Genomic DNA, 19,682 nt, shown 5'->3' on the forward strand with positions numbered 1-19,682 from the left:
GTACTGGCTGAGTAGCACTATTATTGATATCCCTTATCTCATCAATATCCGATGCCATGGTTGACTGCGAGTTGTTCTCATCTTTAGATGTCTGTTGTGATGTAATAGCTTCATAGACATCTAAATCCTCAGTAAACGAGGTTTCTTTTGGTGCAGGTTCTGCTAAAAGGGGCTCTACGTCGGGGACACGGCAACGACGCTGAGTGTGTCCATGACCACCACAACGGAAGCAGACTAGTTTTTGTAAAGTTGGGCAATCTTTTTTAACATGCTCTTCTTTACGGCAGTAGTAACAGATGGGCTTTGCACCTTTGTAACTAACTGGGACCGTGACGTCCCAGGCTTCTAAATACAGCATACGCTGCAGGGCTTGATATGACGGCGACCCGTCAGCTACTTGACAGTCGAGCAAAACAGAAATATCTCCTTCGAAGAAACCATGATTCAACCGTTGCTTGATTTGAAGCACCCGGCCATAATTGGACATTGACTCCTTGAGCTTGTCAATCAGCTCATCAGACTCTGCTCCGTAGGGCAATGTCATGGTTACACGGCAATGATCATTGGCTTCAGTCCTGTCCTTGTAAGGATAAGCCTTATACTGCACACCGTTGTGCGTTATACCCTCCTCTATGGCGACACGAGTACAATGAGCGTCTCTAAAACGGGTATAGAAAACCAAATCCCCGCGTGTACGGTTGCCACGGAGCGATACCGGGTTAAAGTAATTGCCCACGACCGGTCCAATCTGATCGATTACTAATTTAAAAGCTTCAGATTGATGTTCAAACAATCTGCTAGGTAAGCTAAATATAACAGCTCCGGGCATGAGAGCAGTCTGTACAATGGATTGTATACGCTGAGAACGGAGGTATTCAGCGACCTCAGGTTCTTCGAAAATAGTTTCGACAGTGTACAACTCTTTTTTTCCTGAAATATCAAACTGACTTCGAGGAAGGGGTACTTTGGTTTTTAAACCTTTGGCCACGATGGTTGACCAGTTAGTCCCATGCTTGGTTTGTGATTCGATCGTCATGGGTTGATCGATGATTAGAGATCTTGAGTGTAGAAATGTAGTTGTTGGTTGTAAATGCTGCAATCTGATTGGTCAGTTCAATAAATGTACTGAATAGACGAAAGAAAGGCTGATTTTGTCTATTAGGATATTTCAATTCGTGTCCTGGTTTACCTAGAAACGTCTCCAAATAAAACTCAGATTATCCACTAAAAATTCAAGAGTGTCTCGTACGGAAGTAAAAACACTGTAATATTTTTGACTCCTTGTGAACTAGCCACTCGGCTGAATTGCCTGTTATACGCTGATGATGTGGTACTGATTGCAAACCGACACCACCTACAACATCTATTACATCAATGTGAAAATCACAGTTACGCCCTTGGTTACCGCTGGCACCCTGATAAATGTGTTATTCTCGATCCTCACCATGACCCTATGACCTATAGCCTTTATGAATCCCCCTTAAAGTCAGTTAACTCATTTCCCTACCTTGGTGTTCCTTTCCGCCTGGGTGGCTATGTGGATCCCAACGAACTAATCCGTATCAATACCACGAAAGCATTGGCTACGATGAATATCCTCAGCTCTATTGGCTTAAATAACCATGGTTTTGAGAAACTCTTGGCTCTTCGATTTTATGCTCAAATGATCCGGCCTCAACTAGAGTATGGTGCAGCTATATGTCCTTTCACCTCTGCTAGCATCCTCAGACTAGAGAAGGCCCAAAATACCTGTATTCGAAGGATCTTTGGTGGTTCGTCCCGTTCATCCGTAAAAGTAATGCTCCACATGGCTGATCTACCATCCATGAAAGAACGCTGTGCGATTCTCCAGGCTAAACACATACTTCGTTCTCACCACTTACCAAATGATGCTCTACTAACCTTACTGCACCCCTACATCCAAGATCCCTCCAGCAAATCAACCTATTTTCGTCTAAGCCGCTCTCCTATTTGGAACCGAGCTCAACAACAACAGTCTATTGATCGTAAAGTCCTTAACAAATGCATTCGTGAGTTTCGAACAGAAACCCTATATGAACTGCAACAATCACACCAGAACTCAAAGTTACTCTCTGCGTGTCGGACATCCATCAGCTTAGACCCTATACTCTGGCTTCCGATGACTAGCGAAGAGCGTAGCCGCTGCATCCGATGGCGTCTTGGATGGCTACCTGGTGGTTATTCCAACTTCTGCTTCCACCATCCCACCACCATCATGACAAAACAACATGCTATACAGTGCTTACAGATGCATCCACGTTTGATGATGCCAATATCAATTCTAGATCCATTGTCTAATCTATTGAACCAACTTCCCACTCGCCCCCCTCGATCAGCTGTCACTCGCCAATCATGGACCGTCCGTTGGCCGGTCATTTGCCACATTCTTTATGAACTCGACCATTTGTTTCATGGATTGGATCCACCTCCACCAGACCCCTCACTAGGCTACGCCCTATTACAATGGTTGACCCAGCCCTCACATAGTAACAACTGATTAATTCCTTTTTTACCCTTGTTCCCAAAGGGGTTTTTAGCAATATATAGTTTATACTATAGAAACTTTAGGATCTGCCCCGGGCAATTTTTGGTGCTCATTGGGTTTTAAATATTGTAATAAAAAGATTTCTTTAAACGTAATATTTTTGAAATTTGATTGCCGAAGAATCCCAAATGCAATCCCTACTTCAAAAATGTGAACAGCATAGTTACTCCCGTGGTTACCGATGGAACCCTGATAAGTGTGTAATACTGGCTTCTTCTGATCAACCAACGATGGAATATCTCCTTTATGGATCCACACTACAAAGCAACAATTCCTTCCCATATCTGGGAGTTCCTTTCAAGCCCGGTGGTTACCTGGACACTCAAGAGCTCATACATATCAACACAACCAAAGCCCTGGCTACTATGAACACCTTATCGTCGATTGGAGTCAACCCTAACGGCTTTAGTAAGCTACTATCTCTCAGGTTCTACGCTCATCTGGTCCGCCCTCAACTGGAATACGGATTGGCGATAAGCAAACTGAACAGGACAAATCATATGAAACTGGAAAACGTACAGAACAAATGCATTCGCAGGATATTTGGTGGGTCAATTCGATCCTCTGTCAATATAATGCGTCACTTAGCCAACTTACCCTCAATGCGAGAAAGAGCCTACACTCTCCAGGCTAAATTCCTGTTACGATCACAAACACTCCCAGATGATGCCCTACTGTCCCTACTGCTGCCATATGTACAACAACCAAATAGCTCCTCTATCTGGATTCAGCTATCTCGTACACCTCTCTGGCAAAGAACCAAGGAAAACGCCCAGACAATGGATCAGAAAAATCTTAAACAGTCCCTGAGAGACTTTCGCACAGAATCCCTACAAGCAATGCAAAGCGCCCCAACAAACTCTAAGCTTATATCCGTCTGCCGCCCAACAGTAAGTTTAGATCCCATACTATGGCTCCCAATGACAAGAGAAGAAAGAAGTCGATGTCTTCGTTGGCGACTTGGTTGGTTACCTAGTGGTAACACCACCTACTGCATCCGGCACCCTTCAGCATTGTTAACAAAGACACACTCGATCCAATGCCTGCATATGCACTCGCGTTTGCAGCAACCACAGCAAATAGAAGATCCCCTTTCGTATCATCTAAATCAGCTACCTAACCACCCGCCAAGACAACCTATGATAAAACGTCAATGGGAACACCAATGGCCGATCCTCTGCTACATACTATATGAGCTAGACTATCTATTCCACGTCAAAGAACCCCCACCCTTGGGTGTTGCTCTAGGATCTTTACTGCTCCAATGGATGTCTCCTCATAATCACTCAACCTTGTGATAAACTCGTTTTTACCCTTGATCTTGAAGGGCTTTTTAGATACTTTATAAACAGTAGGATCTGCCCCGGGCAATTTTATATAACATTGTGCCCACTGGGTTTTAAAGAAAATATTTTGTCAATAAAAACCTCTCTTTAAACGTAATATTTTTGAACATTGTTCGTTAGGTGCACCAAATGGAGGTAGAAAGATCATCACGTAATTCAACAAATGTGTTCAATAACTGAGGTATTCTACTTGCGCAGATTCTAATATAACAGAAGCATTTCAACTAATATATCTGGCGTCTACATGAAATGCTGTCCTGTTTTGCCAAATACTGAAATCTAGCAAAGCAAAATTATGCATCTTAAAAAATCCGGCATAAATCTAAAAAAAAAATATGGTTGAAAAGGACTTCATTGGAAAAGAAGCAGAAGGACTATCGAATGAGAACCGATTGTCGCCCTACTATGTCCCCTAACACCCTTACCCTTTTCTGATAACAGTGTATACCTCGATTCAAGTTATACTCGAAAAGGGAGAGTAATCCACAATCCTGTTAGATAAGAGCTTTCCGCATAGGTTCCTACTTATCAGGTATGCGACAAAACGAGATTATTCAAGAAAGCTTCAACACAATTATGAACTTAAACGGACGAAATATTGTCTACATATTAAGAATCTAAAAGCATTAGAATAAGTAACTAAACATCGATTAACAGGCACAGGTAACCCCAAAATCGATTACTATTTTGATTGAAATCTGTTTAAACAAGGATCCAACATTACATTCTACGGATCTTTAATTTCCCCAAGGTAATGCTACGAAAGCAATATAAAGTCAGCAGAATTTCATTTTAAAAGATTCGATAACCAAGTAAATCCTTCTTGTTTCATGTAGACATATTTATTACTATGGCTTGGTTTTGTTCTGGTAAAATATACTACTCAGTTATTTTCATGTACCATAAAATGGGTGTATAACAAGCTATTTTGTTTTATAGCAAAAACAAATAAAGATTTGGTTGCAAATTTGTTGAAAAATGAGATCATCAGCAACTCACGAGTTGTTCAGGCAATGGAGGCAGTGAACAGGTGCGCTCTGAAGTCATACTGGCATATAGATGATAATTCTAACCTATTATTCCATATTTTAGAAAGGATTTCTGCCCTAGAAATGCTTTTATTGATAACCCTGAATCGATCGGATATGGCGCTACTATTTCCGCTCCGTATGCTGCAGAATGAAAATGAAAGTTAAGGAAGGAATTAAGCCAAAAAAACATGACTAAAACTGTTCACTTGTATAGGCATATGCATGGCTACGCTTTAGAGATGTTGGAACCATACCTAAGACCAGGCATGAAAGGTATGCCAACGGTTTAAAGCAATAAACCCTGATATCGGACGATCTTTTCTGAAGGAGCAATTTTTTATAGCCCTTGATATCGGTTCCGGATCTGGCTATCTATCAGCATGCATGGCTCATATGGTTAGTTCATTTACTTTTTTTATGATCGGCAGCATGATGAAGTCTGTTAATCCATAACCTAATTTTCAAAAGGTTGGTGAGAGAGGCAAGGTTGTTGGAGTCGAGCATATAAAAGAGTTAGTGGAAGCATCAATTCGTAATTGCCGAAAAAGCCATTCTGAATGGATTGATAATGGATTATTAAAGCTAATCGAAGGAGACGGCCGTTTGGGCTACAAGTCTGAAGGTCCGTATGATTGCATACACGTTGGGGCTGCTGCTCCATCAAAGCCCGATGCCTTAATAGATCAACTTAATTCACCTGGGAGGTTCGTTACTATTTTGGGCAAGGAGTATGATCTAATTGTGCTAAACAGCTTTAAAATAGATTATTCATTCCAGTTGGAACTACAGATCAAGCAATCGTGATCTACGATAAGGATAAGGATGGAAAAGTATCGGAGAAAAAATGGTTAGGCGTTCAGGTAAGCTGATATAAGTGCTCTATGTTTTTCATGTGTGCTAACTGAGTGACATAGTATGTTCTCTTAACCGATGCTTCCACACAAAAAGCACGTTTATATTAATGGAAGTAGTTCTGTTTTGTCGATAGTTTTTGATAGTTAATGAATAAATTGTATATTTTTATCGTTATTGTTAAAATACATGTTCATGACTATCATTGGGTTGTCTTTTGCTTATTGTTTGTATTCAATTGATTTGAAGAATTGACTTCCTTATGGAAAGTGACCCTCTTCTATCATTCACCTTGTTGCTTATGCTTGCCAACCGAAATGCTGCTGTCTAAAAATCGGTCACTTAAAAAGATTGAGTAGAGAAACAAATCATGAGAAGGAATTATTTTCAAGCTTTTTATCCTTAAATTATGACCAACACAGAATATACCGCTATTGACGACGTTTGGGGAACTACTGATGATGATGAAGATCAAACTACGTATGATAGAAGATTAGCTGAGAAGGAGTGGGAAAAGATACAGGAAGATCACGGCAACGTACAGTGAGTTTTGACATCGCCTGTGCTAATCTGTTAGATCTTATTGCCTGTGAAGTTAAATACTAAATGTGCCGAATTTTGCTGTTTCATCTCTTAATAGATTGGCTATAAAGAAGGCATTGTGGAAGGGAAAGAAGTGAACATGCAAAGAGGATTTGATACCGGCTATCTCGAAGGTTTCTCTATTGGCAAGGAAATCGGAAGACTTCGTGGTCTTGTTAGGTAATTATAAATATACTCAAAAAGGAACAGTTTCGTTATGTACCTTACAACGAAATTTAACAAAACTTCTTTCTCAGCTGTCAGGTACTTTTCTATGAACAAATGGTGAAACATGAGGAAGCCGTTAAAGAATTAAAAGCGTTATTTGATGAAATTGATAAAGTGGGAGTCCAGCATATCTTCAGTGTAGAGTATTTCCGTGATAATGGAATAGAAGATAACGAGAATTATGTTGCTCCCAAGACATTTGTGCAAAATCTTGAGGAAAAAGTTTTATCTACGCTTAAGGACATTCAATCAAGATATCTGTAGATACAGGACATCTCTGAAATTTGCATTGGTAGTAAAATGCCCTCAGTGATAGAAGTGTCGGGTTCGGTCAACAGAAAAAGAGCTAAATAGAACTGCGCCAACTGCAGGTTGGGAATTTGAGCATTCATGCTCTTCATTAGTACTGCTATACCGTCCTTTAGTCAACTAGAGAACCCTTTTGAAGTATTTTCGGTAGCATGAATCACAAACAATAAAATCTCGTCTCTTTTGTCATGGAAGCACTGTATGCAACTGCTCTTTTATAAAAAAAATTTTCAAAGGTAATAGGGTGTCTCATAAAAATTGCAAGCCAGGCAGACATATTTTCTTTTATCTCTCATTGTTCTCCCTCAGCTTTTCTTTATCTGAACTTCCTCACGACAGTTGTTCACTGTATACTTCTCAAAGCATTCTCTTGTTATATCTATGAAAACGCCCATATAAGAATATTGTTCTCCAAGAGTGAAAATACTTCTATTGGGTTATACTATTGACACATTTGACAGAAAGAGTAGTGTTATTGAGGGCTTTTGGCAGTCTTGTTCATTTCTTTATATTTCTTACCCAAAAGGTATTACAGCCATCGGTTGTGAGCGCATGTACCGTTTCTGATTAGGAAAGGTACAGCATATACATCTGGTAGTAGCGAGTTCGAGCAACGAGGCCAGCAGAAGAAACCATGAGTTAGAACAATAAGAGGCGAGCCATGACACTAAAACATAATGTATGATAGCCAGCATAAGCATATGTTCAGACAAGATCAAGTTTTAGTCATTACTTGGCTTCCTTTGTTTACCACCCAAAAACCAAATGGACTATTTATGCAACAAAGAATACAAAAAGTGTTAGAGAGTCTGATAAATCAGCTTTTTATATATATTCTCGGGAGTACTCTTTTTTTCCAGTTTGATTAACTCACCTCTCAGTATTATCAACTCGTACCTACCCTATTTGAAATTTTAGGGCAGAAAATGAAAAAAAAGTTAGGATACTGTTTGAAGAGTGCTTATTGACATGTGTTCATATTACGTTATTTTGCGTCTACATTTAAAACAGTGGCTGTGTTTAGATATTCTTGTTTGCGCAGATCAATCAATCCGAAAAGAAAATTGTTTGTTTCATAATTTTTAAGCTGAAATTAAGCATGTGAATTAAGTTACAAAACGGACGTGTTTTATTGGGAAAAATAAAACCTCTAAATGGTAGAAGATTAGGCGAAAGATACACGTATGTAAGGATTAAGCAAAAATTTTACAGCGTATGAATTGATAATTTTAGAGTATATGAGTTTAGAAGACGGATGGAATAGCTGGGGAATATCTCCAGAAAGGAGTATGTTATGAAGCTTAATATACATTTTACACCTTATATCCGGCATCTTGTGCGCTAAGGTAGACTTGACCATCTTTTAAAGGATTTGAATCCATAATTTCGTAGTTGTAAAATGTAGGGAAGATGCTAGCAGGAAGGGTTTTTGTTCGGTAGTGAGCATGGACATCATTGTTTTTGACTGGAAAGGAAGTGGTGAAAATTTTTTTCTTGTGTTTGGTCATGTGCTTGCTCTTGTGCTTGCTCTTGTGTTTCTTAGCCATAACCATTGTAGTCAGCACAGTGAGAACAACAAAGATAGATATTATGCGGGAAGCAAGCATCTTCTATTATGTGTAGGATTTAAACGTCTTGAAAATTAATCAATTGCCTTGCAGATACAGTTGTTCGAAAAAACAAAATGGCTTATTTATATATTGCAGACAGATGGATCTCAAACAGCTCTTGATTCATTTGTTCCATTTAATGGTATCTTATCTTGGAAAAGCTATAAGCTGGAAGTAGGATCAGAATTCACTTTATTGCTTCCAGACAACTATCATGATTCTTTGCGCGAGATTGAGACAAAAAGGAAGCGAAGAAAGATCACGTTTTTTGTATTGAGTAATATAGTAATTTTATTATCAGTTTCATCCCTCTGCACTAAGGGCCATGTTTTGTCTCTAGGAAGACTTGTCCTGCTTCTATAGTTCGCAGTGATTTGCTGCAAGTCAAAGAAATTGCAGTTGATAAATGAAGGTTTCCCTACACAGTGCTCAAATGACACCCCAGATAGGTTGTAGAGGTACTAAAAATTTATTCTTCAAACAATGATCCATTTTACTAATTTGCGGCGCGGATGTTCGATGTTTACCCTAGATCTCAAAAATGAACTTGAAACCGAAATATAGCCATTTTGAATTTACGCAAAGATGTAAGAAAAGTGGTCCATGGTGACTAAATGAGAGAGAAATATTTGAGACATCTTCATTAACATATGATGGAATTTGGTTCACACACGTGTAAAAACTGATTATGCCGCTTCAAGGACAATGGTCATAGATCTATCACAAATTCTAGCCAACTAAAACATTTAATCATGATGTTATTATTTGGTTCATGTAACAGTGTTTCGACGTAATGAGTGTCTGCTTCGTCCTTAAACATAACTGTAGATGTACAATGCAGTTGTTACGTCTTCTGACATTTAGAGGGCTATCTGATGATTGAGTTAGTTATTAAAACAATTTCTTGGCTTTCAATTCTAGTGCACCCACACGTCAGCTTTGCTCCTCTTCTCGCTCGATGCGTTTATACAGCTCAATTTATTTATACAATCAGACACTCATAGATAGCCGACTCCTTGGCTAATAAGCATGAAACACAATTTGGACATTCCTGGGAGAGAGGCTAACATTATGTCTAAATGGTTATGAATTGAACGAATATTTATTATACACTATGCATCTCTAATCTACTATATGTACTAATTAAACCATCCCTTTGATGCTCTCTCACAAAGGATAAAGTTGGTATTGTGACAAGGCGATCCTTTCTTACAATTATTTTATCCTTTCAGTTCTATAAATACACTCAACTCTAACTTTTGACACTACACCTCATATGTAAGTATTACAGCATTTCTTTGATTTTTTGTTTGTGCCTTTCACGCACTAATCGCAATACATTTCACAGTGTATACCTGTTCGATTGACAAGGATGAGAACAACAAACCACTTGTAAGCCAAAAAGTTAACAGTCATTTATATGTATGTGTTTGTCATGTCATAATATACTGATAGAGTATATGAACTAGAGACCGATTTCGAGACAGATCAATGAGATATGATATATTCGTCTTCGTGAACCATGCTTTTATGAGTTCTAAACATGAGCGAACAATTAGTTACTACAGACAAGCTCTGAAAATAAACTATGGTAGTATATGCCTCCCTTATTACCTTTGTATGGCGTACCCCACAGGGAATATATAGTTTTGATTAAAAAAGCCTTCTTCGGGTATAATCTCTCCTAGAGATAGCAACTTTAATCTGCCAAGCTCAATTGGCAGTATGTAATTACCACTTTCATCTTTCGGAACATCAACTGGTTTCATTGGCTGTTGTCATCTTGATTGAGGTAAACGTCGACGCTTCACGGGCGGTTATCTTCTGTTACAGAATCAAGCTTATCGCTTTCTCCAAATTCCGAACCGCATAATGGCTTCAAGCTGCAGTACCATCCTTTCTTCATGGGTAAGTCCCGGCGATAAGCTCCTTTCCTTATTAATGATTCTACGTACAAGTAATAGTGAATTATCAATTTGTCCTTCCTCTTCATCAGAAAAGATTTAATCAATATCCTTTTTCGATGCACTCTTATTGCTCTTCTCGCCTGTAGCACTTTTTAGATGGGAGACGAGGTTTCGTTTTCGGTTTTTTGGTTCGCCGGGACGTGAAGAGGATGTGGATGAAGAAGATAAAGAAAATGTTGTTGATGGTTTAGGTAGTGCAACTGTAGAAGTAGTCATGTCTATTGTAAATTAGCGGAATTATGGCTAAATTTGTTGTGGACTTTTTTTTATTTAAACAAAAGCAAAGCTAATTTCTGAACTGTAAAACCACAATAATACACTAAGCGAAACGATCTGTTGCCAATGAAAGCAAGGGCTTCGACATCAAAAATGAAAATCATTCTTCAGTTACTTCATATACAAATAGAATAATAGAAAAAAAATGGCTATATACAATAACAAACACTATCAATATATTTTAAATCTGAATGCGGCCAAAAATGCATTTTATTGCACTCCTTCCAATAGGTCTCTAGCTTTGTCGATTGGCTTGGTAAGCACGTTAGCGACAGCAGCTGGGAAGCCTTGCGCGGGAGCATTTGGATGAGGTCTCGTAGCAGCAGTAGGCTTATGGGCATTGAAAGAAGCGCCCACTTTCTTTAATTCCTCTTCAGATACATGCTTCCTCAATAATGGTAATACTTCGTTTTCTTCTTGCTCAATATGATGGAACAAGTAATCCATGGCGGCGGTTATCTTGGAATGAAATTCTTTAGGATTGGCCTTCAAATCAGTGTATTTAACCGCATACATCAAGTGGCGTAGTTCTTGGTGCTCTTGCAAGCTTCGTCTGTATTGCTCTTCACCTTCGGGACCGCCTACTTTTTCTCTCAATAAAGGATACACCAAAAGCTGCTCGCACTCGTCGTGCTGAACTAATGTTTTCACTAAGGTGTTGCGAATGTCGATTTTTTCATTTACGTTGGGAGTAGTCTTGAATTTTTCATACAATGACTTGGCATATTTATGGTCATCCACAATTAAATCAATGATATTTTTTGATTGAGTAAAGACGGGTGCGCCAGTTAAGCCAACGGTGGCACCAAATTTACTTGCTGCTTTACTAATATTTGCCATTTTTCAGAGAGTTGGGGGAGGAAAGGTATGTAATATATTGTAAGAAAGTAATGAAATACGCTCTTATCATGTTTTCCCTGGCTCCCTTTATAAAGAAATCTGTTATGAGGTTGATAATGACCTCAACCCGAATGATTTAACGATTTCTTCAACTTGACATAATACCGAACTGAGTTCAGCCAATAAGGTAAAAGACAAAAATCATTGCATACAAAAGATATAGCTTTTCCAGGTAAACTTTATTCTTACATTTTAATCACTCTGATATATCAGCCGAAAAAGTATTAGCACCCTCTTCTTGTGCTGACGCTGCGCTTACAGCCATCATGATCCAATCAAATGAACCAGGCTCAGGTATTGTAGGATTTTCGTGTGTATTGGGAAGCGTAACGTTGCTTTGAGCCGCCAAATATTTCTGTTCGAGAAGCATACTATATTTCTTCATACACTTCGAACCACAGAATCGAACTTGATGGGGAGGCGAAGGATACCCCTGTACGGTCCTAAACTGGACAGTGCTTCTCCACTCATAAATAAACGGCCCTTGACATTGAGGGCAAAACCTAACTTTCTGCTGCATATCAAGTTGTATATGTTCCGGTAAAAGGAAAATGCTCGTCAAATAATAATGACTGATATGCTGCTGCAGTCCATCTTTTCTAGAAGCTTTTAATACAACGTGCCGAAGTGACATTTCCTTCAGAGAAAGAACGGAGTAGGAATTAACATCGTTTTTGTCTAAGATATTTAACGTGGCATGGTCAGTCTCGCTGTAATTTTCACCGTAATTGTCATTCATATCGAAGCCAATAAAACCATCGTCAATCTGTATAATTCCAGAAGGATCATTGATTCTGCTATTGCCATCAACTGCCGCTACGTCCTCCTCGGCTTCTTCATCCTCGTTTCTAAAATTATTATATGGACTTCTTTTACTATTCTCAACGACATTACCTAAAATGTTCATTGTGTTGTTTCGTTGAGAGTAACCATTAAAACTTCTCATTAATGTGATAGTAATCAGCCTCGTCAATTATGCGAGGCTTCTGTTAAGCACAATAAATATATTCAGATATTTAATTTTTAAAAAAGTGACACTTAATGTATCGCGTAATATGTGTCAATGGGGAAATTATATGAGATAAAAGATAGCGGTTTCTTCCTACAAAGCCTGCTATTTATTATTGCATATAAAAATTAATGAAGGAAGATAGGATGTGTTTCATAAAGAATACATAGCCTTTGCTGCTGTCTCATGCAGGAACTACTACTTGCACTACGCGGATCGAACCTATCACAACGTTGCCCTTCAGTTTGTTAACGTATTCATTCAATTTATCGTAATTTTACATGTTCTGCAGTAATTTAACATCAGAGCAGACTCTGTTGCTACTCATTTCTCCTTGTTTATTGAATAAAATCCACATACTTAACTCTCTGACTATGCTTAATTGTTTGCTTTATACATTATGACTAGTTTGCATTCAAAGCTTGAAAGTAAAACGTAGTGGTTTCTTGCTTTAAGTTATCTCCAATTTCTGGTTTTTTTTTTTGGTTTTTTTTTACTGCATGAAATTGAGAATAGGAAGGTATTTATCTGCCTTTTTCAAAAAAGGTGAATATATGATAGTTTACATGACGAAGAAAATTTATTTACAGATAGTCGGTATTCGGAAGGTTAGTATCAGGCATACTTTGCAAAGAGTCATGATGCAAATGCAGTGGCAAGTTGCATATATCAATTATTATAGCTTAATGGTATGGAAAATGGAACCTGGGCTTTTGCTATAATCTTGGCGTTTTGTAGCAAAAAAGTGTTATTGCCAAAACTTATCTAACTACGAAATTGACAATGATTGAATATGACTGAATTTAGTGACCTAAAATCTAATATCTGAAAGACTTACCGGAACACCAATCTTTTTGAATACATTGCTCACTTGAGGGCTCACAGATTCTGAAATTTGCTGCAGGTAACTATTTCCTTCATCCTTTTGTGTTTTGGCTGTTGCGGTCGCAGACTGAGAAACCCTTTGCCTTGGTGTCGGTTGTCTTAAAGGCGGCAATTGTACATGGCCATATTCCTCTACCTCATCTATTGTCTTTTGCTCCTCTTCTGCTTTCAGTCTTGCAGCCTCTTCCTCTCCTTTTTCTCTCCTTAGTCGTTCTTTTTCCTCTTTTTTAACCCGTTCGTCTTCTTGTGCCTGTTCATTTTCTTTCCTCTTTATTTCCTCTTCTTCTTCCAATCTGATACGCTCCTCTTCCTTTTCAGCAGCAAGTAATAGTTCTCTTTGTCTTTCTTTTTCTGTTTCTTCTTCTGCCAAAGCCTTTGCTCTCGCCTCTACTTCAGCAGCTTCTGCTTCAGCCTTCCTTTTCCTCTCTTGTTCTTCTTTTATCTTGTTGAGATGATCTGATTTTTCCAATAATAGCATTCGACATTCTTCCATACGTTGTTTTGCGATATGTGGTCGTCGTAACTGTTCTATTATCGCTTCAGCGTTGTCCTCTTCAAAGGAACGTAAGCTCTTTTTCACTGATTGAAGGTTTTCGTAAGTCGATCGGGCTTGATCAGTTATGACTTTAATATCGTAGAGAACGCGAGGCATAGCATGGATGAGAGAAGAAGACACTTGGTCAAACTGACGTGAGATGGTTTCACCTGTAAGCTGTAATTTAGTAACAAGTATAGTAGTATTCTTTGCAGCACCCCGATCTTCGTCGGCTATTTCATCTGAAGTTGTCGACGTTATTGAGAGTTCTTTGTTAGATTCAGAGACAGGGGTCGTTGGTGTACTTAGTGTAGATGGCTTTAGGATGGAATTGATCCAGGCTTTTGCATTAAAGTTGGGGTTACCAAATTCATTGGTATCTATAATGAACGAGGACATTGAATGGTGTGAAGAGTCGAACAAGGAAATTTAGTACCTCTCAATGATGCGGGTTAATTATTCGCCTTTCAATTGCCGTCCAAATAATCCTACCATTTCTTTGCCTTAATGTTCACAAAAAATGGGTCCGTTCGTCAACTTGCTTCAAATATTTAAAATTTACAATTTATTGAAAGAGACTTTATGTATAGAGGAATGAGGGTATCAAAAAGGAAATTATAAGCTGTTCTCTGCTCTGAATGTATCCCAGGCTTGGTTTAAAGTCGTGAAGATGCCGCTTGCTAACATACGCTGTTCAACAGTTGCAGTAGCAGGAAGCTGCCAAAGAAGAAAAAAAAAAGTATACGCCTTTTAGTTATGGCTATAGTTGTACTCAAATCAAATGAAACGTTTTTATAGGCGTTTCTTACCTTATCAGGGTGAACTTTAGCAATAGCTTTCATATACGTTATTTTACATTTTCTAGGTTCAATTAAATCTGACATAGTTACATTTTTCCATTGTACATCTGTCCATAGGATCATATCCAAAGAACTTAACAATGCTCGCAGATTCTTTTCTTTGCCTGCTTTCCAAATAGTAATTTGTGAATTCACTTTGTTGTCCTTTTCTAATCGTTCCGCTTCTTCCGCTTCCTTTTGCTTCTCTCTATCACGCATTGCTTTTACGGCTTTGCTATTGTTGATTTCCTCTAATTCAGCGTCTGTTAAATGGGCTTTTTTGGGTGGCATAAACATATTAAAGTCAATATCAGGGAATGCAGTTGCACTGCTATTCGTACTGCTCTGGTTAGCTGTTGTTGATGATGGTGATGATGGTTTCCATTTAGCATTATTCACTGACGATCCATTTTGCATAGCTTGCTGACATCGCTTGATACCCTGTACAGCGAGTGGGCTTTCTTCACCATTGATTGTTCTATATTCCTCATAAACCTGGAAAGCTGTTTCGAAAGAATGCAGACCTTCCAACGCACATGCTTTTCTATGCAAAGACTTTAGCAATTGTGATTTCATGCTTGTATTCGTAGCGCTCATGATTTTGCTCGGTGAGGTGTTACTGTTGATATGTTTATGAGCTAAATCAATAGCTAGCGTACAATCCAATAAACAATCTTGGAATTTACCTTGCTTGAGTCGGGCAGCAGCGCGGTTGTTGTAGAGCAAGACACTATTACTATGATCCGCCGGTAGGGATTGTATTGCAAGCGTGTAAGCAACTTCCGCTTCAGCGAACTGTCCATGGTTGAACAGATAATTGCCTTCTTTTCTTTCTTTATCCGCATAATCAGTAAGAGGATCCGTATGAGGCGGAGGTGGAGGCGTACTGACGTGAGAGGATGACGATGTAGTAGAGTGGGAAGACATTTTGGCGGACGTGGGCTGAGACTGTGCATGAGGAGGGGGAGGGGGAGGCGGGAAAGCCACGTAGGGTGTATCATGTTGTTTATCATTCCAATGGTCATTACTGCTCCTGTTGCCAGAATTAGGTGTGGGTGGGATTGGTTTATTCCGTCTAATTTGCGCTAAATATCCTTTTCTGCGCTTTTCACGTTCTTTTCTCCATTGCTCTTCTTGCGCCCTAAGCACTGCTGGGTCTTCCTCCTCATCTGAAGAGACATCAGCGCTGTTTGGATCACTTTGTGCAGGTGCCATATGTTCATTGGCATAAGCTTTTTCTTTCGATGGCGCCGGTGTGGTCGCGTTTTGAAGTAACGTGTCTAATATCTCTTGGAAATCCCCGTTTTTGCTCGCTATCATCGCTACTTTGATAGCCTCTACATCAAATCCCATATCTACCAATTGTGCAAAAACTTTATCATCCGTTGATATTCCATTTGATTGTACTGAGCTTGAGCTTGTTGTCTAAGTGCGGGGAAGAGGGTGGGGGAAAGGTATCTCTAAATTATGGCTGGCAATAAAGAAAATATTCTAGGATTTCAGCTTACTTACATTTGCATAGTTTGATCTTCCAGGAGTACCATTCTTGGAAGAGTTAGCATGAAGAGATTCTACCTGAGAAAGAAGAGAGAATATTTAATCAGATTTTACTCCTTGGCATTTTTCAACCCAACAATTCTTCTTACCTTTGGTAAAGGTACTTTAGATCCAAAACTATTCAATCATTTTAAGTTTCAATTAGTTGTGAGTTCATAACCCGGTTGATGATATCATGCTTAACGCTTTCTGAATACCTTATAGGTGAAGTCGGACGCACTGAAGGATATTCTTTTGATAAAGGATCAAATGCACTACTCGCCGCATCTTTATAAAGATGGGATGAATGTGAGGATGGTAGAAAACTATTATAATTTGTACGCGGTTGAGATTTTGGTGTAGAGTAGGCTTGTTGCGTCGATGGTGATGGTAATGTTGATGTCGATGGCGTGGTTGACTCTCGGTTGTTGTAACTGTGTAAAGGTTGACTCGAAGTAAACCGTGGTATCGGGTTAAGCTCTCTTCTTATATACATATCCGTAGGTGTTGTGAAAACAGGTACAGTTGCTTCACTTTCTTCGCGTGTCGCATATCGTCTCTGTTGCTGCCTTGACGGTTGCTGCTGCTGTTGGTTGATCGGGGAGGTATATCGATTGAATTGGTGTTTATCATTAAATGAAGGAGGCAATTGAGGGGTAAAGTAACTGTTCATATTGATATTCCCAGATGTATATTGTGCAAAACTGTTTCCCTCTTCTTTATTAGGCATTGCGGTATCAGACCTTCCTAAGGAGAATGAAAAAGGAATGAGGAAAAGAGGCATTATGACGAAGACAAAAAGAATGTTATTTCCAAAAAAGATATCTGAGCTTGAATGAAAAGTATTTGTACATATATAATTTTTAACCCAATGGGCACACAGATAAACTACATATCAAAAATTGCCCTGGACAGATCAAAATACGCGCAGGAATCAAAAAACCCTAAAAGTACGAGGATAAGGGAGCGTTTGTTATACGATCAAAAATAATTTTATTGGATAAAATTTTTAATGACCTGTGAGGACTTATTGCCTTTAACACATTGGGTCTGCTCTGGCCAGTTCCAGTATAGAACTAAAAAGCCTTTTAAGAGACAAAAGGTAAAAAGAAAAGGAAAAGGGAGAAGGTAACAGTCAAATAATTAACAGCTATGATAACAACCAGTCTATAAATTGTTGACCGGGTAGATGATCTAAGAGTGGTGGGGGGTCAAGACGATGTTGTAAGTGATCTAAGTCAATAAGAATCGAGCACATTACAGGCCATCGTCTACGCCAAGTAGCAATTATGTGGGTACGACGGGACTTACTGGTGAGGAGCATATTCAGTAAGAATGAAATTGGATCAGGGATGGTGGTAGGGACGAACAGACGGTTGTGCATGTTAAGACAAGTTATGGCATGGGATCGTGAGAGGGTGTAGGACGGATGTCGTGGAAGTTTGTGGAAGGCCACCAGGTAGCCAACCAAGGCGCCATTGGATTATCCGGCTACGCTCACTGGAATGGGTTGCCATATCAATCTGACATTTATTGCGACATGTAGAGAATAGTTTAGTTCCCAATTGGCGTTGTTCTAGATTCTTTTGAAAATACTGAGATCTTAGCTTGTGAAATTCACTGTTACTTATTGGTTCTGAACTGGTCGAAGTGCATTATTTCCATAAAGATGTCTTCAGGAGTTTGCGCCATTGGGCTTTGAAACGGGAATATTGTAGATGGGGCATGAGAGTACTTAGCAGAGAGAAGGAGGGGAGCTGGCGGGCTCGAAATATAAATTGAGCTTGTAAGGTAGCAACACGTTCCTGCATTGTGGGTTGATTAGTTAGGTGAAGCATCACATTAACAGCGGGCCTGGTGGACCATCCATATATTCGACGATTACAATTGTTTTGGCAGGCTTCAAGTTTCTTGATAGTGTGTGGGTTAAGCTCACTTATAGCTAAGCCATATTCAATTTGAGAGTGAACCATTTGTAGAACCTTGTGAATAACAAGCGAGGAAGACCAGTTGGGTTGACACCCATGGCAGCAAGTTAAGTCATTGTTGACGTAGCTTTTATTGATATTGTCTTGTATTGGTTTTCGTGAATCTAGATAACCACCCGGTGTGATGGAGATACCCAGGTATGAAAAGCTATGCATACAAGGAATTGAAGAGCTATATAGCTTAAACTCTTCAGTGGTAGAGGCCGGGTCGAATATAGCACATTTATTCGGGTTCCAACGGTACTTAAGGGAATGGCTATATTCTTCACATTTGGTGAGTAAGGAAGGTAGAGATTCACGGTGCCCTATGAGAACTACATCATCCGCATATAGCAAACAGTTAATTGATGAGGTGAGGGCTTCAGCTTGATCTATGTTTACTTCTGAAAGCGGTACTGGAAGTGTATCCGGCAAGTTGTTGATATACGTTGTGTACAGGAAGAGGGATAGGATTAAACCGGTATGACCTAGTGTTCTGTAACAGGACTTCCAGATGAACATCATCGAACAAGTTTTTAAGGAGACAGAGAAGGGGCTTTGGGAGGTGGGGTGCTAAGATAGACCAGATGCATTCACGGTCTACTGTGTCGTAAGCTGACTTTATGTCCAGGAAAACCAAAACAGGCTGGTAATGATGGATTTGACGAACAAGGTTACAAACGTAAACGCCGGCAGAATTAAGGAATAGTTTATCCTATCCGTCACGTTAGTTATGAAACTGCTGAAGTACGGGTCAAAGGAACCTTTAGTTAGATCAACCCACTTACCTCCTGTCACCGATCCAATCGGTCAAGGCACCGCTATAGCATGATGAACCATACAGTAACAATTGGGTATGTCTTTTCTTTTATTATCGGGTCATCTTGCACCTAAGAGTCTTGATAGAAAAAGTTTTTTACAATATCCATAAATATAAATAGAAGTACTTTTTCCTACATGGTTTTTGTCTTGATTCTTTATCAGAATATTCTACTTAATAAAAGAAGATAACTTGGCCTTCACTGATTTCCTCTTGTTTTCTTTTCTCTTATACTTTATCTTATCGTATATAACACACCGATGATATGGATCTGATAATAGATGCGGCTACCACTCCTCCCAAGATAGCCATGACCGCCCAAGAGGGCAATGAATAATCAACATATACGCGTCGCATTCTTAAATGCTCGCAGCATTTTCAAGGATGCTGACAAATATACCCAGAAACAATATATATCCCATTT

At 39.2% G+C, this 19,682-nt stretch overlaps 6 protein-coding genes across 6 annotated transcripts; 2 read left to right on the top strand and 4 right to left on the bottom strand.

Moving 5' to 3' along the window:
- Window positions 1-4,925: 4,925 nt before the first annotated feature.
- Window positions 4,926-5,905, top strand: BDF20DRAFT_907480 (protein-L-isoaspartate O-methyltransferase; the record flags this gene model as incomplete). Its single annotated transcript, XM_053083388.1, has 7 exons — window positions 4,926-4,942; window positions 5,005-5,079; window positions 5,158-5,216; window positions 5,287-5,339; window positions 5,412-5,647; window positions 5,707-5,803; window positions 5,858-5,905. The coding sequence occupies 7 exons, from the start codon at window positions 4,926-4,928 to the stop codon at window positions 5,903-5,905; spliced, it is 585 nt and encodes a 194-aa protein (XP_052933751.1).
- Window positions 5,906-6,204: 299 nt separating this feature from the next.
- Window positions 6,205-6,869, top strand: BDF20DRAFT_838251 (uncharacterized protein; the record flags this gene model as incomplete). The annotated part of the gene is made up of 3 exons (XM_053079140.1): window positions 6,205-6,333; window positions 6,436-6,557; window positions 6,635-6,869. The coding sequence occupies 3 exons, from the start codon at window positions 6,205-6,207 to the stop codon at window positions 6,867-6,869; spliced, it is 486 nt and encodes a 161-aa protein (XP_052933752.1).
- A 1,101-nt stretch (window positions 6,870-7,970) lies between these two features.
- On the bottom strand, window positions 7,971-8,568 carry BDF20DRAFT_887762 (uncharacterized protein). Its single transcript, XM_053082041.1, has one exon. The coding sequence runs from the start codon at window positions 8,519-8,521 to the stop codon at window positions 8,228-8,230; it is 294 nt and encodes a 97-aa protein (XP_052933753.1). The 5' UTR covers window positions 8,522-8,568; the 3' UTR covers window positions 7,971-8,227.
- A 2,409-nt stretch (window positions 8,569-10,977) lies between these two features.
- On the bottom strand, window positions 10,978-11,607 carry BDF20DRAFT_915729 (uncharacterized protein; the record flags this gene model as incomplete). The annotated part of the gene is made up of 1 exon (XM_053084358.1): window positions 10,978-11,607. One exon carries the CDS (start codon window positions 11,605-11,607, stop codon window positions 10,978-10,980), a length of 630 nt encoding a protein of 209 aa, XP_052933754.1.
- Window positions 11,608-11,848: 241 nt separating this feature from the next.
- On the bottom strand, window positions 11,849-12,729 carry BDF20DRAFT_887764 (uncharacterized protein). Its single transcript, XM_053082042.1, has one exon. It carries the CDS (start codon window positions 12,611-12,613, stop codon window positions 11,864-11,866), a length of 750 nt encoding a protein of 249 aa, XP_052933755.1. The 5' UTR covers window positions 12,614-12,729; the 3' UTR covers window positions 11,849-11,863.
- A 419-nt stretch (window positions 12,730-13,148) lies between these two features.
- BDF20DRAFT_1003168 (uncharacterized protein) lies at window positions 13,149-17,201 on the bottom strand (the record flags this gene model as incomplete). Its single annotated transcript, XM_053074644.1, has 7 exons — window positions 13,149-13,445; window positions 13,515-14,476; window positions 14,786-14,813; window positions 14,906-16,360; window positions 16,448-16,510; window positions 16,582-16,609; window positions 16,690-17,201. 7 exons carry the CDS (start codon window positions 17,199-17,201, stop codon window positions 13,425-13,427), a joined length of 3,069 nt encoding a protein of 1,022 aa, XP_052933756.1. The 3' UTR covers window positions 13,149-13,424.
- Window positions 17,202-19,682: the final 2,481 nt, after the last annotated feature.

Source organism: Mycotypha africana (assembly GCF_025528875.1).
Source record: "Mycotypha africana strain NRRL 2978 chromosome Unknown BDF20scaffold_9, whole genome shotgun sequence".
NCBI classification, from domain to species: domain Eukaryota; kingdom Fungi; phylum Mucoromycota; class Mucoromycetes; order Mucorales; family Mycotyphaceae; genus Mycotypha; species Mycotypha africana.

Excerpts from the sequence above, each read along its gene's own strand:
- BDF20DRAFT_887762 (XM_053082041.1), bottom strand. The coding sequence starts at position 8,521 with ATGCTTGCTTCCCGCATAATATCTATCTTTGTTGTTCTCACTGTGCTG.
- BDF20DRAFT_887764 (XM_053082042.1), bottom strand. The coding sequence starts at position 12,613 with ATGAGAAGTTTTAATGGTTACTCTCAACGAAACAACACAATGAACATT.